General features: G+C 40.6%; 1 protein-coding gene and 1 non-coding gene across 2 annotated transcripts in view; one reads left to right on the plus strand and one right to left on the minus strand.

Moving 5' to 3' along the window:
• ATP6V0E1 (ATPase H+ transporting V0 subunit e1) overlaps positions 1-17,232 on the minus strand; it is a 30,232-nt gene extending 13,000 nt beyond the window's left edge. Inside the window, exons 1-2 of the mRNA XM_044229476.1 lie at positions 17,053-17,232; positions 11,297-11,344 (exon numbers count right to left, since the gene is read on the minus strand). Coding sequence (XP_044085411.1) covers positions 11,297-11,344; positions 17,053-17,156 — 152 coding nt within the window. The 5' untranslated portion in view covers positions 17,157-17,232. The remainder of the gene's footprint in view (positions 1-11,296; positions 11,345-17,052) is intronic.
• A 1,824-nt stretch (positions 17,233-19,056) lies between these two features.
• Positions 19,057-19,163, plus strand: LOC122897533. The gene has a single exon (XR_006382543.1). It is a non-coding gene; the product is annotated as a U6 spliceosomal RNA (small nuclear RNA).
• Positions 19,164-22,134: the final 2,971 nt, after the last annotated feature.

The following is a 22,134-nucleotide window of genomic DNA, read 5'->3' on the forward strand; positions in this document are numbered from 1 at the left end:
AGTAGAGGGAGCTGGAGGGACATGGCGGGCGTGGGCTGGAAGACGATGGAATTGGTGTGTGCCTATTCCGTGGAGCCTGCAGAGACTCGGGGCTGGAATACAGTCATGCTTTGAGCTGGCAGTCTCAGTCTGGAAATAACCTTTCTGCAGTCCTCCTGACAGGGAAACCAGAGCCCTTGTATGGCCTGGATGCTCTGCAGGCCTCCCACTCGCACTGACACAGGGAATCGCACCCACGCCACAGCCTGCCCGCTCTCTTGCCCATACTTCTGAGGATGGCCTGCTGTTTGCCCACCAACTCCAGACCCACTCCAGCCTGGCTGAACCAATGAAATTCTCTGCTATCTAGTGGGCGGAACCACAGTTTCTCCAACAAGGCCTGATTCCCTTCCAAGTTTGTCTTTCCTTGGATACTCTCCCTCAGCCCTAGAGTACCACACAGAATTTCCTCCTATCTTACAGTTTCTTTCTTCGTAGTGAACAGGAATCATGTTAAACTTCTCCTGTTTAACCTACTGTGTGGTTTCTGTCTTGTAATTAGACCCAGATTACTACAGGATGAGAAAGATTTGACACAAAGGAGATGCTCTATTGTTGGCTTTGAAGATGCAAGGGCCACATGGAAAAGAATGTGACCTCTAGGAGCTGAGAGCAGTCACCAACTAATAGCCAGCAAGGAAAATGGACCTTAGTCCAACAACCAATTCAAAGGAACTGAATTCTGCCACAGCCACAGGAGCTTAGAAAAGGGCCCCAACCTTCAGGTGAGAAGGCACCAACTATATTAACCTTATCCCAACACTATCTCTATGAGGGCCCTTTCACTACCACAGGAATATGCCCCATTTTTGCCAGCTCTACACTTGGAGTATCATTTCTTTTCTCTATACTTTCTATACCAGGCCTTCCAGTTCGAAGTCTGTAATAATGCCCTTATCTCCCAAATTATAAAGGAAAAGAGCAAAAAGTCAAAGTAAAAAAAGTACACTTTTCCATATAGCAGATGATGATATATGTTGGGCCAGGTACCTGGATTTCTCTCCCACTATCAACAGTCAAGATATCCAGCTATTTTTAACATATCCATGACAGACATGTAAGCAGTCCTCAGACCAAAAAACTGAGTGAAGGCAAGTACCCAGAAAGGAAAACAAAGTGATTATAGGCTGCTTTCCACACCTTCACAGCACAGACTAAACCACATGAACTTGAGCTTTTACTTCCAGATTTCCCAGGGACACAGCAGACAAAGCCGAGGGCCCACTTAAGGTAGAGAATCTAATACAAGTTTCACATCCCATCCCCACAATGCTCAGTGCCAAGGGGCTGTATCTCAAGGTATGGATAAATGAGATAGAACCCCTGAAAAAGAATGACAGGAAAACCAACCGTCTCAAATATAAGCATCAAGAAGGAAGGAGAAGAACACTGCCACTGAAAATTAACCTTAACGAAAGTCTATAACTCAAATTCATTCTATGTGGTTTAAAAAAAAAAAATCATGTAACAAAGAATTTTACTTAATTTGATTCCACACTGGTGATGGCCTTTGGCACTTGGCAGAAGCAATGTTAATCTTTTTTCTGGAGAAGCCCACTTTCATAGCAGGCCTCAAAAAAGTCGTACACATGGAATTATAGGGAAAATGAAAAGACGGCAATGAAATATTGTTAAATGCATGTGGCACCATGAATGAGAGGGACCAAAGAGAGCGAAGAGCTGATTCAGAACTGCACGGACTTCAGATACTAGAATGATCAGACATGGACGACAGATATGCTGTCTACTATGTATCATGAACTAAAATTGTAAATGTACAGGGAGAATGAGGAAGGAGGGAGGGAAATCAAAACTGTAAAAGCACAAAAAGAACATCCACAGAAATGAAAAATATAAACCTGAAAACAAAAAAAGTCAAGTGGTGAAGTTCTGCTCTGGTAAAGCAAAGTAGCTTATATCATACTCATCCTGAAGACAGTGATTATAAACTCTGAACAAGATATGAAAAATAACTATTTGATGGTACAAGAGAATACCGAAAAGCAGGAAGAAACTGCACAGGGTTCAATCCTTCAGGAAATCACACCAGGGCACCTGAGTGGCTCAATTTGTTAAGTGTCTGACTCCTTTTTTTTTAAAGATTTTATTTATTTATTTGACAGAGATCACAAGTAGGCAGAGAGCCAGGCAGAGAGAGAGGAAGGGAAGCAGGCTCCCTGCTGAGCAGAGAGCAAGTGTCTGACACTTGATTTCAACTCAGGTCATGATCTCAGGGTCATGAGATTGAGCCTGGCGTGGGGCTCCACTGCTGAAAATTCTCTCCCCCATCTCCCCTGTCCCACTGCTTATGCAAGATTGCACGTGTGCACTCTCAGAAAGAAGGAAAGAAAAAGAAAAAGGAAGAGAAAAAGAGAAAGAAAGCAAGAAAGCTACACCAATACCTTTATACAGCATCTTTCCTGAAAACACTGTCCAGTCCCATGTGTGGGGCAAGATAACTGAAACTCAAGCAAAAAGCTGCAGTCTTCCTGGCTTAGGTATCAAAAGATGAAGTTCAGAGCTACCAGAAATGCTAAAAAACATTTCTATTTCTTAGAAATAAAAAAGGGAAATCTCAAAAAAGGAAGGTACCACAAAGGGGACCCCCAAAGTCTGTATAAATTTCCCTTAACCCTTGGCTGATCCCTCAACTGTGTATGCTCTAGGAAAATGCCAAGGACTGTGAAAAGCACCCAGAAGTCTGAAAGAATGGAGGGGAAATTTCAGCTGCTGCCTACCACCAGAAGAAAGAGTATTTAGAGTCTGAAGTTATAAGGACTTGGTAAACACCTCAGATTTTCCAAAAATCCCAGAACCAGAAGGGGCACACTTTAATGGAGAATTCATTCTAATCTAGGGGTAAAAGTGATACAGATCTGTCCCAACAAAGTATAAAACCAACTCTCCATAAGTTTAAGGTGATCAATGAATAATTTAACTGTTACAAGAAAATTTAACCATTCGCAGAGGAGTAAGTAGAATCCAGGGTCCCTGTCATTTACCATATCCAATATTTAGTAAACTACAGTCATGCCCCCCCAAAACAAGAAACATAAGTAATAATCAAGAACAAAAGAATCAAGAGAATTCCACACCATTCCAAAATAATATAGATATTGTCATTAAAAGACAATGAAGGCACCTGGGTGGCTCAGTTGGTTAAGCCGCTGCCTTTGGCTCAGGTCACGATCCCGGAGTCCGAGGATCAAGTCCCGCATCAGCCTCCCAGCTCGGCGCTTCTCCCTCTGACCTCCCCTCTCCTGCTCTCTCTCACTCCCTCTCTCTCTCTCAAATAAATAAAAATAAAATCTTTAAAAAAAAATAATGATTTTATAGCAGCTATTATAAATATGCTTAAGGCCTAAAAGAAAAACTAGCTGTAAGAATGACTGGATCAGGAGTGTCAGAACATAAATTAAAACTACAAAAAAGAACCAAATGGAGAGTCTAGAACTAAAAAGTAAAATATATAAACTAAAACTCTGGATAGGGCTTACCAGCAGACTGGAAATAGCAGAAGGAATAGTCAGTGGACCTAAAGACAGATCAACAACTATCTAATCTGAAGAAATAAGAGGGAAAAAAATTGGAAAAAAAATTCAAACACAGGTGCAACTGGAGTCTCAGGAGAAAAAGGATTACAGTAGAAAGAAACAGAAGACACATATGCTGAAACTGATGGAAAACTAACTTACAGATTCATATTGCTCAGCAAACTCCAATCAGAATAATCTTAAAACTACACCTACAGGGCTCCTGGGTGGCTCAGTTGGTTAAGCAACTGCCTTCCACTCAGGTCATGATCCTGGAGTCCTGGGATTGAGCTAGCAGGGAACCTGCTTCTCCCTCTCCCACTCCCTTCTCATGCACGCTCTCTCTCTCTCTCTCAAGTAAATAAATAAAATCTTTAAAAAACAAAAACAAAAACGACACCTACACACATCATAGTCAAATTGCTAAAACCAAAGCTAAAGAGAAAAAAATCTTGATAACATCCAGAGGAAAAAGAATGCATAAGGAGGAACAATTATTCATATTACAGCTGAGTTCTCAGCAGACACAATGGAGGCCATAAAATGAAAGAGCTTCTTTAAAGTCATCTAAAAGGGGAAAAAAATATCCTGTCAATCCTGTAAAAATTCTATATCCAGAACAACTATCCTTCAAAAAATGAGCATGAAAAAAAGACATTTTCAGGTACATAAAAGATGAGTGAATTTGTTATCAGCATACCTGTCCTACAGCATATACTACAGTTAAGTTCTTTAGACGAAAGGGATATCAGATAAAAACTCAAAAGACTAAGGGGATGTCAGAACCTCAAATATACAAAAACAAGGAACTCTACAAAGGATAAACATGTGGGTAAACAGAGAAGACTTCTTTTAATTTCTTTATAAAACATGATTCTTTAAAGCAAAAACTGTAACACTGCAGTGTTTTGGAACATACACCTATGCAAAATATATCATGACCATAGTACAAATGATGTGGAGTAAATAGAATCATATTGTTGCCAAGTTGTATTTTATCTGAAGTGGTTCCGCGTCAACTCTAAGTACTCTATGAAAAGTTAACAATGAATATTGTAATCTCTAGAGCAACACTAAAAAGTATAGCAAAAAAGCCCTTAGCAAAATTAAAACAGAATACTGAAAATATTCCATTAATGTAAAATAAAGCATAAAAGCAGGGCAAATGATGTAATGAGCACTAGGTGTTATGTAAGTCTGACGAATCACTGAACTCTACCTCTGAAATGAATAGTACACCATAGGTTAATTAATTGAATTTAAAGAAAAAAATAAGGTAAAAAGAATAGAGGAGCAAAAAACTAGATGAAACAAACAGAAAACAATTAACAAAACAATGAACCCAAACCTTCCTATGTCAATAAATACTGGAATTGTATATGAAGTATCCAATTAAAAGGCAAAGGCTGTCAGACTGGACGAAAAAGACTGAGCTATACGCTGTCTGCAAATAGGCATAAAGACAGATATCATGAGGATAAGAAAAGTGGTATGATTATCAATATCAGACAAAGTAAAAAATCAAGTCAAGTAATATTACCAAGGATAAACAGGGATACTTTATAATGATAAAAATGTCAATTCATTGGGAAGAGAAAACAGAAATGTTCATGCTCCTAATAATATAGCTTCAAAACATATAAAACAAACATGGAAAGAATTTTTTAAAAATCCACAATAGCTGATGATTTTAACACCTTCTTTTAGTAATCACTAAAAGTGACCCAAAAACTCAATAAAGATATAGAACATCTGAACTATCATGACCTCACAGTTACACTCAACAACTGCAAAACATACAATCTTTTGAAGTGCCTTTGAAATGATCATCATGATAAACCATTATGCTGGGCTATAAGACAAGTCCCAGTTGCAAAAAAGACCGGAATCTTAAAGAGTCTGTCTTCTGTGGAAAAGCCCCAAATATTTAAAAATTAATGAAGAATACCACGTCATCAAAATTTGTAGGCTGTGGCTAAAGCAATGCTTAGAAGGAATTTTACTGCATTAACATTTTAAAAAGAACAAAGGTTTAGGGGCACCTGGGTGGCTCAGTGGGTTAAGCCTCTGCCTTTAGGCTCAGGTCATGATTTCAGGGTCCTGGGATCGTGCCCCATATCGGGCTCTCTGCTCAGCAGGGAGCCTGCTTCCTCCTCTCTCTCTGCCTGTCTCTTTGCCTACTTGTGATCTGTCAAATAAATAAATAAAATCTTAAAAAAAAAAAAAAAGAACAAAGGTTTAAAATCATTTATCTAAGTCTCCACTGTAAGAAGTTAGAAAAAGGAGGGGGGCCTGGGTGGCTCAGTGGGTTAAAGTCTCTGCCTTTGGCTCAGGTCATGGTCTCAGGGTCCTGGGATCAAGCCCCGCATTGGGCTCTCTGCTCAGTGGGGAGCCTGCTTCCCCCTCTCTCTCTGCCTGCCTCTGCCTACTTGTGATCTCTGCCTGTCAAATAAATAAATAAAATCTTAAAAAAAAAAGTTAGAAAAAGAGCATTCAGGAGGAGGAAGGAAATAAAAAGAAAATCTAAATGAATAGAAATACATACCATGTTCAGCATCAGAAGACTCAGTATTGTTAAAATGTCAGTTCTCTCCAAACTGATCTATAGATTCCACACAATGCCAACTACAATCAACAGGCTTTTTTTTTAGTATAGAAACTGACAGGATGAACCTAAAAATGTATATGGCTATTTGGGAATAGCCAAATTATCTTAAAAGAGAAACACGAAGGACTTCCAACTTTTTGACATCACCATGAAGACTAAGTATTTATGGACGTATTCTAAAATGAATAAGCAAATTACAGATATATAATATCATCAATGATGCCAACAACACAAATGAGACATTATGTACTCCCTGATTAGAGTATCTATACCATTTATGAAGCAGACTTAACCAAAAAATTGAACCTGAGTGTGATCTATCTCCTAGATGACTACCAACTTACAGGAAATACAGAACAAAGAATATGTTAAATAATACTATGGTGTGTGCAACTAACAAGGACCACTCTATGAAGAACCCAGTTTTTTCCTACTAAATGTGCAAAAAAAAAAGAGAGAGAGAGAGAGAAATGAAGAAGAAACTGATAAAGAGAGACTTGGGAGGCACATCTACTAGCTGCAATGTGTGGTCTTTATAAGCATTTTCATTCAAATATACTGTAAAATAAGTAACGAGACAATGAGGGCAATTTAAATATATTTGAGGGGCACCTGGGTGGCTCAGTGGGTTAAAGCCTCTGCTTTCGGCTCAGGTCATGGTCCCAGGGTCCTGGGATCGAGCCCCATATCGGGCTCTCTGCTCAGCAGGAGCCTGCTTCCCTCTCTCTCTACCTGCCTCTCTGCCTATTTGTGATCTCTGTCTGTCAAATAAATAAAATCTTTAAAATAAATAAATAAATATATTTGATGATGTAAAGGAATTAAACTTTTCCTGTCTGTGATAATGTATTGTAGTTACACATGGGAAATATTGAAATAATTAGAGATAAGCTCAAAATAATCTAGGGTAGAGTAGGAAAGTGTGCAGAGATAAACAGGGCTGGCCATGAGTTGATAATTTTTGAAGGTGAGTGACAAGGGGACAAATTTTTGTAAAGAGCATATAGCAGGTTTTAAAAGTTCAAAAGCAGAAAGTTAAAAAAAAAAAAAAAAAAGCTATAATAAAGAGCATCCCTGAAACTGACCAGCTTGTGGCTACTTGGTTAGAAAGCAAAGTGGAACATCTTGGGAAGTGATCATGTCTTGTGCCCAAACTGGCTCTAGACCCAGGACCAAAGCAAGGCTAGGCTTAGCTATAGATCTGCACATTCTTGGACAAGTGGGGCCAAGTTCCTATAGACTGTGTAGTTCCTTGTTCAGTGGGCAGCTAGGGGGCTGGAGAAATGAGTGAGAAGACGTCTGGGGTTATAGAACAGGGGCCTGTGGTAATAAGTAGATGAGGGAACCACTTCGGGAAGTGACTGAGGCTTTTCTGGCTTTGTTTACTGTCTGTCTCTCCTCACTAAAGAGGGCAGGGGACTACGTCTGTCTTATTTATTCACTACTATATATCCAGTGCTTGGCACAAAGTAGGCTCTAAATAAATATGTTGAATGAATGAACTCTAGTAAGGCTCAATAAAATACATGCTACGAAAGCCTCGTAAGCAAACTGCTCCTAAGTTACTCATACTTCTCTGAATTAATTTATTTTAACAAACCAATGATAGTATTACTTTGTATTTTCCTTGTTGTCTGTTCCAAGTTTTCATACACAGCATCTAAATTTAAAATTCACAAAACCATACTACAATGTAATCAGGCCACATACATTCAGCCTAGAAGAACCAAGTACTCCTGCCTTTTGGTCATTATTTCCTCTTCTGTATCACAACTAGTCAAGTGCTAAAGATAAAACATGTTTTCCAAGAAGCAAATGTACCTCACAACACTGCACTAAATTTCTAATTTACCCTGAAGATGTAAGTTTTCCAACTCTGGGTAAATTGCATCATAATTCAACATTAAAAACTAACCTAAGACCAAAACAAAGTATGGAACAGTAACTAACAGGATTGTATGGTTAAGGAACAAAAGTGACCTTGTGCTTCAAAGAGGGAACCAGATGTATAACATTCAGACATTCCTCTGCTGAACTGTTAGCACAAACTGGTTGGACTGGCATAAATCCTGATTTTTTCCAGAGCTCAAACTAGTTACGCCCCATGAATCTAATCTTAAACCAGAACAAACTGGACAGAGAAAAAAACTGCCATAAACTGAAGGCAATCTAAAAGGCCATGAATATATTTCAAAATGTAATTTTGCTTAGGAAATACAGTTTGGGTGTGATTTATTTCAAGAGGTATTTTCAAAAAAATAATACTAACGCCAAACAGTGAAGTTTTGTTTGAATTTCAAATCTATTACAAAGGGACAGAATCTCATCCCTTTGTGGAAAGAAGTCTTTGGGATTTGAATTCAATTTAATCCACCCATGTTCCAGGCGGACTTTTTGCTAAATAGGATATATGATCAGGTTTCAAGAAAAAGAAACTAAAGAAAAAAACCCAACTTTATAAAGTCTATACTACACAGCACATTTCCCCATATGATGGCCTCGAGAAACATTTAATGTTGGTACACTGTGTGCTATCCTTATTAATACACTGATGACAGTACTAATCCACTGTCAACAGAGAAGTCACCAACATGTCTGGGACAAAGGAAAAAAATCTAGACAGTGCGAGGTAAAGGCTCACAGATATGTCTCAACTGAGTCACAGACTCAGAGGTATAGTTTCTAGCCATGTCCAGTTATTCATTTTACACCTGAAAATGAAAATAAGAAGCATGGGACTAACTGGAAAGGTTTCTTGTTTGTCTTAAAGAAAATACTACAAAAATTAAGCTAATTTCAAAGATAGTGGAGGATCAGAAAGTCACAAAATGTTTCTGCCCCATCTTCTTAATCTCCAGTCATTCTTCTGTGTGGTAATTTTCCATTTTTAAGACCCTACCACCAACCTTGCTTATCAGGCAGAAGAGAGCTTCAAAGAAATCAAAACAAAGGCTTTTTCGATCACAGGATCACTCCTTGGCTCCTGGACTGAAAAAGAGCTCCCTTCTTAGGATTTCTACAGGAGATTCAGTGGAACAGACTGAAGCTCAATCACCCTTATTAAAATGCAAAATTCTTGGGGTGCCTGGGTATCTAGCTCAGTGGGTTAAAGCCTCTGCTTTCGGCTCAGGTCATGGTCTCAGGGTCCTGGGATCAAGCCCCGTGTGCTTCCCCCTCTCTGCCTGCCTCTCTGCCTACTTGTGATCTCTCTCTCTCTCTGTTAAATAAATAAAATATTTTTTTAAAAATGTGAAATTCTTGATGATGTATGTACTTCTCCTTTATTCTGTAAAGCTAAACATAGCTAGCAGAATTCTCTCCATATGCTACCTGTCTGATTTCCACTCTGGAAGCTGAGCTGTATCACCTGAAAAAGTTACGCTTCTAACTAGAAAAAACAGAGTAAACAAGCCAACTACAGAAAGTCTTATCATCTAAGCCCTAGTGTTGAGGCAGTCAAACACCACCATCTTCATTTAGCAAAATGTCTACAATGCCTTATGATTCAGCTTTAAACACTTCAAGCTACCTAAAATTCACGGTGATAACTTTTTGACAGAGGCAGATTTTGATCTATGCCAACAACTAGAATTTTGTCCCCACAAACCTCTTTGAAAAATCTTAGTACAAAAGCTCCAGGATATAAGAAATTCAGATTCACAGTCATAAAGCGCCATGGCCTTTCATCACATGATTAAACCTGCTGTTTCCTAGGTCATGTGGGCACTAAACAAAAGCTGGCCAACACCAACCCTTTCCATATAAAGAGGTCTTGAGAAGCTACACAGCTCTCTTTAAGAAAAGAGAACCACTGGTTCTAAACTCTAAAAGGAAATTCATAAAGGATGAAATTTTATGGTATGCAAAATAGATCTCAACTAAAAAAAAAAAAAAAAGAAAGAAAAGAAACCTGAAGACCTTTGAGTACTTTTTTTTTTTTTTTTTTAAGATTTTATTTCTTTATTTGACAGAGAGAGATCACAAGTAGGCAGAGAGGCAGGCAGAGAGAGAGGAGGAAGCAGGCTCCCTGCCAAGCAGAGAGCCAGATGCAGGGCTCGATCCCAGGACTCTGGGAACATGACCTGAGCCAAAGGCAGAGGCTTTAACCCACTGAGCCACCCAGGCGCCCCAAAACCTTTGAGTACTTTGAAGTGGCCATCCTATCCACAAACTGATTAATACTCAGTTTATTTCTGGGGCTTGACTTGTTCCATTCTTCAGGAAAGGGGAGAATGTAGATAAGAATGAAAACCTTTACAATAGTTCAAGTCCACTTCTGCCATTTTTAACAATCAAAAGGATTAAGAATGGTTTTCCAGGGACGCCTGGGTGGCTCAGTTGGTTAAGCAGCTGCCTTCGGCTCAGGTCATGATCCCAGCGTCCTGGGATTGAGTCCCGCATCGGGCTCCTTGCTCGGCAGGGAGCCTGCTTCTCCCTCTGCCTGCCATTCTGTCGCCCGTGCTCGCTCTCCCCACCCCACCCTCATAAATAAATAAAATCTTAAAAAAAAAAAAGAATGGTTTTCCAAAAACATATGTTGATGAATTAACTTATATACCTTAAAATCATTTTCAACCAACAGTCTGCACAAACTGTATCATCTATTTAAATGTGTGAATTATCATACACTGATATAGCGTATGGTTGTTAAAAAATTGTCTTTGCTTACTGCAATTCTAGCTCAACTTCTATTCATCCAAAAACCAAAAGTCATAATAAAGAATGGCTTTACTGGCTTCATAGTGATATTTAAATGAAATGAGTATGCCTAAATTCTTCACAATAGTAAAATATAAAAGTAGTACAAGGGGAATTTCCAGCTAATTATAAGGTTTAAATTTGTGCCAAATAATTTACACATGTATTGCCAGAATAACAGAGCATCTGTACAGTTTTTATGTAAATGTGCTGAACAGAGAGAAAGTGTGTTCTTTTCCATCTTAGGATACTATTTCTAGATGTTACATAAAGGACAAGCTCCCATGATACAAAACTATAAAGTTTCACAACAGTCATGTTCCATGTATTTATTTTTCAATCACACACATTATAAATACCAAGAGTAATTTCCTATCATCTTGGGGAAAAAAACGACTTACAAGAGAAACATACTTACAAGAGATAGCAGCAAACTGAACAGGTTACCAGCATGGTGATGATAACTCTAAAACAAAACAAAACAAAACAAAACCATCATTAGATAACCAGAAAACCAAGGAGACACTGTCAGATGGTTTAAGCCTCCTTCCCAAATTACAAACTGGCAAGGTCTATGCACCAAGAAAAGGGAACTAAATCTGTTCAAACACCAAATAACGACTGCACTCAGTAAAAGTGTAAGCAAGTAATTAAGGTTTGTATTTGAAGGGATCTGTACTGAGGCCTCAGCTTAGATGGCTATCCAAACCCATCTACAACTGAACACAGAAGGCTGCAGTGACAGTTTTGACATCCAAGAAACTACCCTATCTGGTAGTTTTCTCTGCAGTGAAATGACACAATACTTGTAAAAACTTAACTTTCTAGGAGCACCTGGCTCAGTTGGGAAAACATGTGATTCTTGATCTTAGGGTCATGATTCAAGCTCCACGCTGGGGAAAGAGATTACTAAAAATAAACAAACTTAAAAAAAAAAAAATGCCAGAACTGCATAGGCTTAAAATGAAAACAAGATGATTCTTAAAAATATATATATATATATTATAAATAAATGACATATATTGTAAACTATATTATATATTTATATATTATATATTCATGTTTTTATATTTATATATAAATTTATATTTATATATCTTAATAATATATAAATATATATATTTATATATCTTTTCAATGTTGACCTCTTCCCATCTCTATTCCTGTCTGAAAATAGTTAAACCTGGATCTCTGATCAGCTGAATTTCCACATTTAAAAAACTGAATTCATGGTATCCTGTTCCCATTTCTCTTTCTGAAGGCTCCTCTTCCCAATATCCACACCCCAGAAGAAGCTGTCATTTCCACCCACCCAACCCACTCCTCAAATCTGTCATCATTTTGTTCATGCCTCCTCTGCATCCTGAATAACAAAATGCTAGCAGATTCAAAACTTTCTTCCTTCCCTTTCATTCTACCACACTAATCTCAGAGTCATCTTTCTAAAATATTCTTTCATCACATCACTCTTCAGCTGAACAACTTTCAATGCTCTCCATCCTTCACAGGAGTAATTTCCAAAGAAGGGGTCTCCACACCCCACAGAGTAAGCAAGACTATCTCCTCAAATACAAGTAGCAAATATCAGAATTCCTATTTATATTTATTTTCAATTCATCCTTTAGGAGTTCTGTGTGTGCACATGTACTTTCTGTGGTCAATACTGGCACATCCACTCATTCATTCAGCAGATTTTCAATTGAGTGTCCAGTATGTACCAGGCTCTGGGGAAAAAGGAGTCAACAAAATGGATGAAAACCCCTGCCCTGGCGAAGTTTACATGATCGTGGGGGAAGACAGACAACAAACAAGATGAACATTAAACAACTGTTTACATAGGTACCATAAGTATGCCAGGTGGTCAATAAGTTCTAATGGAGAAAAATAGAGCAGGAAAGAAGGGTAAGGGTATACAGGGTTTGGAGGCTGTGCTTGCAATTTTATTTTTTTTAAAGATTTTATTTATTTATTTGACACAGAGAGAGAGATCAGCAGTAGACAGTAGACAGAGACAGAGAGAGAGAGATCAGCAGTAGACAGTAGACAGAGACAGTAGACAGAGCAGTAGGCAGAGAGAGAGAGGGGGAAGCAGGCTCCCTGCCGAGCAGAGAGCCCAATGTGGGGCTAGACCCCAGGACCCTAAGATCATGACCCGAGCCGAAGGCTGAGGCTTAACCCACTGAGCCACCCAGGAGCCCCAGTGTGCTTGTAATTTTGAAGAGGGCAGTCAGGAAAAGGCCTGCTGAGGACGTGGCAAGAGACTCCAGACCTGAAGGTGAGGGAGTGTTCCAGACAGAGGAAGAGCAAATGCAAAGGTGCTATGGTACCAGGAGTTAAAAGTGGACAGAGAGAGGACAGAGGCCCATGTTGCTGAGCAGAGCGAGGGGAGAGAGGTCAGCAAAAGGGAGAATATAGACAAGAACTAGAAACACCTTTTAAATAGTTTAACTGTAGTTTGGCCATTTCTGACACTCATGAGGATTAAGGGCAGTGTCTTGGTAACCTCTAAAGGAAAAGGGAAGCTATTTGGAGGGATCTGAGCACAGGACTGACAAAATCGGATTCAGATTCTATAAGAACCTCTCTGCAGAGCAGAAACAAACTGGGGGAAGAGAGGCAAAGGGAAAAGTTGAGAAACCAGCTTGCGGTGGGGGGAACTGCAATAATCCACCGACCAGGCTGGTAGCAGCAGAAGTAGTGAGAACTGGTCAGATTCTGGATATGTTGTGAAGGCACACGCTTTGAAATACCTAACTTATACATTATGCTTGTAATACATGAATGAGTATGCGCCGGAATTTGTGCTACAAAATGTTGACCACCACGTAACAAAAATGTTTGATTTCTGAAGAGCTACACAGTCAGGACCAGCTTCTCACTCATCCTCACCACTGTCCACTTTCGGACGGAAATCTTCCACTCCCAAAAGCAGGAGGCCTCAATGTCCCCCCAAACACATCAAGTTTACTCCTCTCCATTCCAAGCTTTTGCTCATTTTCCTTCATTCCTCTGCCTCAACCTGGAATCCCGGTGTCTTCTGTCTTCCGCAAAGACCATCTCAGAGACCTCCAACTGCTGAGGCTTTACTGTGCTACCGGCTTACTACTTTTCTATCAAAAGCTCCTCATTAAAACATCACCTCCAGCCTGGCTGGCCAAGTCGAAAGAGCGCAGGACTCTTGATCTCCAGGGTCCTGAGTTCAAGACCCATACCGGAGACAGAGATTACTTAAGTAAATAAATAAACCTAAACAAAAATAAATAAAATATCCTCTCCAAATATGCCGTTTAGTGGTTGCATGCTGAAGTGTCTGAGATGAAGAAGTGTCATCATAATAAATGCAATTCACTTTCAATTTAGCAAAAATATGTGTGTGTTTACACACATACACACACATTCACAGATACAAAGCAAATATGAGTATGTTAACAATTATTGTATCTCAGTGGTGGAATACAACATTACTACTCTTTCTGCCTTTCCGTATGCTTGAAAAAAATCAGAGCTCACTGAACTCCCAGTGAGCTAGCTCCACCCCTTCTCCACATCTACCCGCTAAAGGAGCCACCGTGAAAAAAGGGAGGGTTTTAGAGCACCTGTTTAGGAAATCATGAAAAACACGAACGGTCTGATTCCAAACACCAACTTCTTTTTATTTGACCCATTTTATGTTGTAGAAAAAAATCAGAGCAAGGAGTTTGCTTTAAGTTAACAGAGATTTTTCTGCATTCTGCTGTGAGTGTGACGTGGGAGTAGAAGGCTAGCTGAGGACAAAGCTTGGGCTGACACCCAGCAGCCTCCCTGCTCCACCCCCCCAGTGGGTGGGATTTGTGTGACGTTCTTCCAGGAAGCTCCCCAAGATCTTCAAAGTAATGCCTTGCTGGGGTGGGGGTTGGGGAGGAAGAACCACCTTAACTAGACAATGGCAAGGCACCAGGTACCTTGAGGTCATCTTTAGCATATGAAAGTTCTTTTGAAATCACCCTTATCCTTATCTCCCCTGATTTTCTAGTATATAATCTGCCACCCCTCAGAACCTTCAGGCAGCAGTTTTTCCAGCCCACCAGTGTGGTCGCTGCGCTCTCCTTTTTACACAGATGATGTCTCAACTATTCTTTCTTGGCCATCGGTTCCAGACCCCACCGAATCTCACCTATATTCCAAAACCACATCCCGTGGGTCTTTCAGGGAAAAGGATTTAATATCAAAGTCTCTCTTCTTCCCTTGCCACATAGTACTTTTACCTCCTTAGTGAAGATGTTTTTAATCTTTCAAATCACAAATGCTCTGATTAAAAATTCACCTACCCTTGAAGCAATTAAGCTCCTTCGTGTATTAAAAAATCGTCACGCAGGCTTTCAGGAGTTAAAGGGGAACTACTACTAATTCAATACTACCATTTCCTTCCATCTTACAATGAGGAAATGGGAACACCGAAAAGTTAACTGTCCGAGGTCAAAAGGATCATCCAGCTAGGAGCAGTGTTTCTCAAAGTGTAATACAGTAACTCCTAGTGGACACTTAGTGTTTTAAGAACTGCTCAATCCTGCCAAGAGCAGGAAATATAAGGATTGGGGTGGAGGCTGTGAATTAGACCCAGATAAGGTATCAGTAGCAGGTCAAACCTGAACCATGACACTAGAGCTGGAAACTGAGTAGTCCATGTACTATTGGAGACATTTCATTACCCTGGATAAAAGCAGCCGCACCAAGCCCCAACAGGGCTGGGCATGATGGGTCCCAAATGGGGGTCTTTTAAGAAAGGAGTGGTCAATGTTACAAGCACATTAATAAACGCTTTTCTGAGTATTTGGACTGGAAAGACACACAGTAGGGTAATGAAATAGTTGAAGACAAAAACACAACAAAGTATTTTGTTGTTCTCTAACTCCAGTAAGAGAAACAAGACTAAGAAATTAAATTTGGTTAACACAAATTGTTTTAATAACCCTAAAATTCCAACACTCTGCATCATCTATTATAGTATGGAGAGATGACCCTCCATAACTGGTATTTTTGGGGGAAGTGAAGGAGGGAGAGGAAACCCAATACAACCAAATGATAGAAATTCGTCTACCATTTTTCTTTTTTAAACACACTGTGATTTACTTTCAAGTTAGATAGGAGTACCAAGTCTACTACAAGTTTATTGCAGACAGCAAAAGGAGTTTGGGTCACAAAATGCTAAGGAAGTAACAGCATTTTCTTTCCCTTAATAAAGGCTGTAGAATTATCAATTATCCACTCAACGGGTATTTACTGACTGCCTGCTATGCATGCAAGCACTGGAAAGCCATCAATTTGTTTCAAAGAATAAAGCAAAAGATGGTGCTTTAGCCAAGCTCTGACTTCAGCCCAAGTTTCATTCCAAATATCTTGGGCTAAGAAAAAAATGACTAAAAGGTAAAAGAGGAACCAGAAAGAGGGTGTTCCAAAGCTCCTTTGAAGACAAGGTTCTATCTCATGCTACCAAAAAAAAAAAAAAAAAAATTTACTTACAAAATAGAAAAAACTCTATTTAACAAAAAAGTCCAAGGGAAAAGTCTTAGTCAATCATTCTGAGAAGTTGGTACACTCACACACAAGCGCAGGAGCGCCCTCCAAAAGGTATGACGCAGGGGTTTCTAAACAATACCTCCTGCTCTTTGGTCACTAATCTCGCTTTAGATCAGGCCCTCATTACCTGGGGCCCACTAGATGCAAGGCCTAGGCTCCACGCTGCTACACAAGCTTGTGTCCTGTGCAACGGCGACAACATGTGCGGCAAAGAGGGCAATTTGTTTTATTTGATCCTTTAAAGTACAGGCCTCATCTGAGTGGAGGGCAGGGCTAAAGGGGCGAAAGTCTTCCAGGGGCAAACCACAACTTCTCCCGGAGTCGGTATAAACCCATTTCTGATGCACCCTCCCCAGACAGGCCCCGTGATGAGAAAAAAAAATCCCCTGTAACCCCGTCCCAAAGAGGGTTCGTCGGGAGTCACCCTCCTCACCCTCGGATCAGGGAACCCTGAAGCTGCCGCGGTAAGAAGTAGGGGGGCTGCAGGAGTTCGGGCCTGACTCTGGAGTCTGGGGCGGCCCCGCAAGGTCTGCGACCGGTGCAGGTCGCCCCCCTCCCCCGCTCGGCCCGGCCGGTCCCCACCGCGCGTTCCTCCCAAGGCGGACCTGGCGTACTTACCCCCGGTTGGGACCCTTAGGGATAAACCAGGGCACGCAGAAGCCGACGAAGCCCCAGAACACGCTCATCACGATGAGAGGCACAGTGAGGCCGTTATACGCCATGGTTGCCGCCGGAGCTACCAGCCCCTGCCCAGCCGCCTCACTTTGGTCCCACCCGGAAGTGTCAACACCAGGCCGCGTGACCAGCGCGCGCAAAGACCCGCCTCCCGCGCCCCACGTGACCCGCGCGCCAAGACCCAGCCTCTCCGCCCCTCCAGAAATCCCGTGTACTTTACGTATGGACCATAGTTTCTGAGCAATATGCCTGTGTCCTTCGAGTTACTTCCTGATTTTTTTCTTCCTTAAGCAGAATGAATTCCTGGATTAAATGGGAAGTTGGACTAATAACCTTAAACACCTGTACCAATTTTTCAAACAGAATTCCAAACTGGCACCTGGCCAGTAATATAGGAAACTAGATGGTTATCTTTGTGTTCATACTGCTCCCCCAAAGCAGCCTAAGCAGAAAGTCTACTGTCTTTAAGTTCCAGTGCGAGCGCTGCCTTCTCCAAGACCTAGTTCATTACGTTAGTGTGTCTCCTGTGGCCGTTCATCTTAACCAATCCTCCGCTGGAGGCAAACTCCTTGACGACGGGCACTGTTTAACTGGTCCATGCTCCTCAGAAGTCCTTATATATAGAATGTGCTCAATAAACACCTGTAACCGAAATGCGTAATTAAGAAAGGGCAAGGTCAGCCCCGAACTAAGAGGAAAAAGTCTACTCCTTTCTCTTAGTTTTTTCTTAATTTGTTTTTAATTGTAGTAAAATATCATGGCCATCTTAGCCATGAAGTGTAAAGGCCTGTAGCTTTAAGTACATTCACACTGTTGTGTACCCAATCTCCAGAACTTTTTCATACCCATAAAACAACTCCCTGTTCTCCCTTCCCCTAGCCCTTGGCAATCTTAACCCTACCTCCTGTCAAGTTTGACTACTCTAGACACCGGATATAAGTGGAATCATACAATATTTTTCTTTTTGTGACTGCCTTGATTCACTTAGCATAATATCCTCAGGCTTGATCCATGTTGTAGCGTGTGTCAGCATTTCTTTCCTTCTTAAGGCTGAATAACATTCGTGCTCGCTTCGGCAGCACATATACTAAAAAAAAAAAAAAGGCTGAATAACATTCTACTGTATGTGTATGCCATATTTTGTTTCTACATTCCCATCTGAAGATGGATATTTGAGTTGCTTCCATTTATAGCTTTAGCTATTATAGATTTTTTCCTATCTCTTAAAGAAAGGCAAATATTTACTTTTAAGTAACCCCAATAAGTCTAATCTATGCATCACCTTCTTCGCAACTTCTTTAAAAACCAGGTGTTGGGGAGCACAGGGATGTGGTCATTCATACATCAGTTTTGTGCAAATCTGTTTCATCCTCTCTGAAATGAGAAAGTTCCCTATCTTGGTATTATAGTTGTGGGTTAGTACTGGCCAACAGCTCCCTCTATCAGTCAATCTATTTTATCACACATTCCAAATAAAAACTGGTGTCCAAGGCCAGGACCTAAGATTCAGTAACCCACCAAATGAAGAAATATTCTCTGCCTTCAAGGCACTTAAAGTCCACTTCAGGAGGGGCGCCTGGGTGGCTCAGTGGGTTAAGGCCTTTGCCTTCAGCTCAGGTCATGATCCCAGGGTCCTGGGATCGAGCCCCGAGTTGGGCTCTCTGCTGAGCAGGAAGCCTGCTTCCTCCTCTCTCTCTGCTTGCCTCTCTGCCTACCTGTGATCTCTGTCAAATAAATAAAATCTTAAAAAAAAAAAAAAAGTCCATTTCAGGAAATGTCAGTGTGCTCAAGGACTCCAGGGGAGTACCTGGGACTCTCCCAGCAGGTCTGTAAGGGCCTCTCTGTTCTAACTACTAATCTGTGTAAAGCTGTATTTTCTTCCTATGCTTTCCCTGATCTGTGGCAACAGATTGAATGCAGAAGCATTATTAAGAATCCATTTGTCTTGTGCTCGCTTCGGCAGCACATATACTAAAATTGGAACGATACAGAGAAGATTAGCATGGCCCCTGCGCAAGGATGACACGCAAATTCATGAAGCGTTCCATATTTTTATGGTTTCACTTATTTGTGGAGCATAACAAATAGCATGGAGGACAAGGGGTGTTAGAGAGGAGAAGGGAGTTGGGGTAAATTGGAAGGGGAGGTGAACCACGAGAGACTATGGACTCTGAAAAACAATCTGAGGGGTTTTAAGTGGCGGGGGGGTGGGGTGGGAGGTTGGGGTACCAGGTGGTGGGTATTATAGAGGGCACGGATTGCATGGAGCACTGGGTGTGGTGAAAAAATAATGAATACTGTTTTTCTGAAAATAAATAAATTGAAAAAAAAAAGAAACCATTTGTCTTAACCATAAGAGACTCTTTTTTTTTTTTAAAGATTTATTTATTTATTCATTTGACAGAGAGAGATCACAAGTAGGCAGAGAGGCAGGCAGAGAGAGAGAGAGGCAGAAGCAGGCTCCCTGCTGAGCAGAGAGCCCGATGCGGGACTCGATCCCAGGACCCTGAGATCATGACCTGAGCCGAAGGCAGCGGCTTAACCCACTGAGCCACCCAGGTGCCCCCATAAGAGACTCTTAATCTCACAAAACAAACTGAGGGTTGCCGGGGAGAGGGGGGTGGGGTTATGGACACTGGGGAAGGTATGTGCTATGAAGTGTGTAAACCTGGCGATTCACAGACCTGTACCCTTGGGGCTAATAATACATTATATGTTAATAAAAACATAAAAAATTAAGAAAAAAGAATCAATTTATCTTCTATTAAGCCAGACATTAAGGAATTTTGCAAAAATGTAGCAGAATGTCATTCTTCCCACTACATTTTTAAATTTGGACATGGAAAAGAGTTATTTTCCATAAAAAAATGTTATTTGTGTTAATGTATATAGGTGTATTGTTTTAAAATGAATCTAAAATAAATGTTAAATTATTGTTCTAATTTATAATATGGTAAATTATATGATCAATATAACCCACATAAAAGTAAGATTTTGGGTCCACAATAATTTTTAAATGTGTGAACAGGTGTTGAGACCAAAAATACTGATATCAACACCTAGAGGAAAAACCTCCAGGGCAACCCCAAAAGGATAAAGTAAGTAAGAACTGACTGAAATGATACAGCACACCCCCACCAATACACTCTTTCCTAAGTCCAGCCCTATAAATAAAAACAGGCATGCAGAGTCACAAAAGCCATGGAGTCCTAAAGCTCCTTTCCAAGCTGACCTGGAAGCCTGGAAGTTACTAGAGAAGCTGAAAGCTCCAGCATGCTTTACAGCTCATTTGTTCAGCACATATGTATGGAACATGCCCTGTAGCTGACCACCATTCATTTCTTGAGTGGCTGCCATATGCCACAGAACCATGTGCTTTGATTTACCTCTCATTCAATATTCACACCACCTATTATGATCTTAGTAAATCCATTTTACATATTAGGAAAGAGAGGCTCAGGTTTGTAACTTGCCCAAAGTCTGTTTTAAGTAATAGAACTGGGATATAAATATAGGTCTTCGGGCACCTGGGTGGCTCAGTTGGTTAAGCATCTGCCTTTCAACTCAGGTCATGATCCCAGGGTCCTGGGATTGAGTCCCACATCAGGCTCCCTGCTCAGCAGGGGGTCTGCTTCTCCCTCTCCTCCTACCCCCTGCTCTTGCGCTTGCACGCGTATGGTCTCTCAAATAAAATCTCTTGAAAAAATAATAAATGTAGGTCTTCATGGCTCCTGTTCTTCCCACTAAGCCATACTGCCAATTTCAGACAGCAAGTCAACCAAAAAACCCTAAATTATACACAACTTAACAAGACAGAGACATCTAATTCAGAAGATGAGACCTCTGAAAGCCTATTCTCCAACTAGCTGCTCTCTTGCTTGGCGTAGGCTACGATGGTTGACTTAGCTATTTCTCGAGGCCAAAGAATATTTTACTTAATATATCTGCATATTTATATTGTAATTATGGCGTTCAAGCCATAACTCAACTTTATATTACAAAGCTGTTTACATTTGGATGACCTGCTTTTCTCACAACGACTTCTTCATGGATCAGACCTTTAGTAAGCACCCAGTCATACATGAATAGAATATTTCTGGAAGGATACAAAAGGAACTGGAAACAGTGACTGCTTCTGGGCAGAGCTCAGTAACCAAGAATCACAGGAACAAGGAAACCTACTTTTCACTGTGTAACTTTTTACCTTACCATATGTAAGTATTACTTCTTTAAAAAAAAAACAAAAAAAACCCACAACTAATTTAACAGAACAATGAACAAAAACACAACCCACCAGATGGGAAGTACTCAAAGTCCATAGTATCAGCAGAGTATGGTAGACTCTTGGTTAGCAGGGTTCTGCCCAGTTCCAATATATTCAATTACTTGCCTGCCCAACTACACTGAATGCTCTGTCCTTGCATATCTCATGCCTGAGTGCAGTACGAAAGCAGACATTCAGAAGCAGTTATCTGAAGTGTAAAAGTCTGGAGCTTTCCAAAATAGCAGAGAACTCACTCAAGTGAGTGGACATCTGCAAACTCAATGAAAAGGTTAGTAGGAAACTGCTTAATTCAAAGTCATTCTGGGAAACATGCTAAAATCCTTGGGCCTGAACCCTGATAGGCCAACCCACCGATCTGGCATTCTCCAGTCCCTATTTCTTGCTGCAGCCTAAACACAATACTACTGCCCTTAAATCGTCCCCGTCATTCAACAACTAGTATTTGAAGAGCCTGGCTGGCTCAGTTGGTAGAGCATGTGACTCTTGATCTCGGGGTCATGAGTTTGAGCCCCACGTTGGGTGTAGTGATTACTTAAAAGTAAAATCTTAAAAACATACACACATAACCCCCAAAAGGCCAAGAACCAGGGTTTATCTTAACTCCTGAGAAAAACTTTCCCCTCTGCTCTTGCAGACAAACTCCCTGCCAATCTCCTTTAAAAGACAGTAGTTAAAATTTGCCAAGCTCTGTGCTTCACGTGCAGTATCTCAAGTATTAAATCAAGTCTGACAACTCTATG

Source organism: Neovison vison, chromosome 1 (genome assembly GCF_020171115.1).
Source record: "Neovison vison isolate M4711 chromosome 1, ASM_NN_V1, whole genome shotgun sequence".
NCBI lineage: Eukaryota > Metazoa > Chordata > Mammalia > Carnivora > Mustelidae > Neogale > Neogale vison.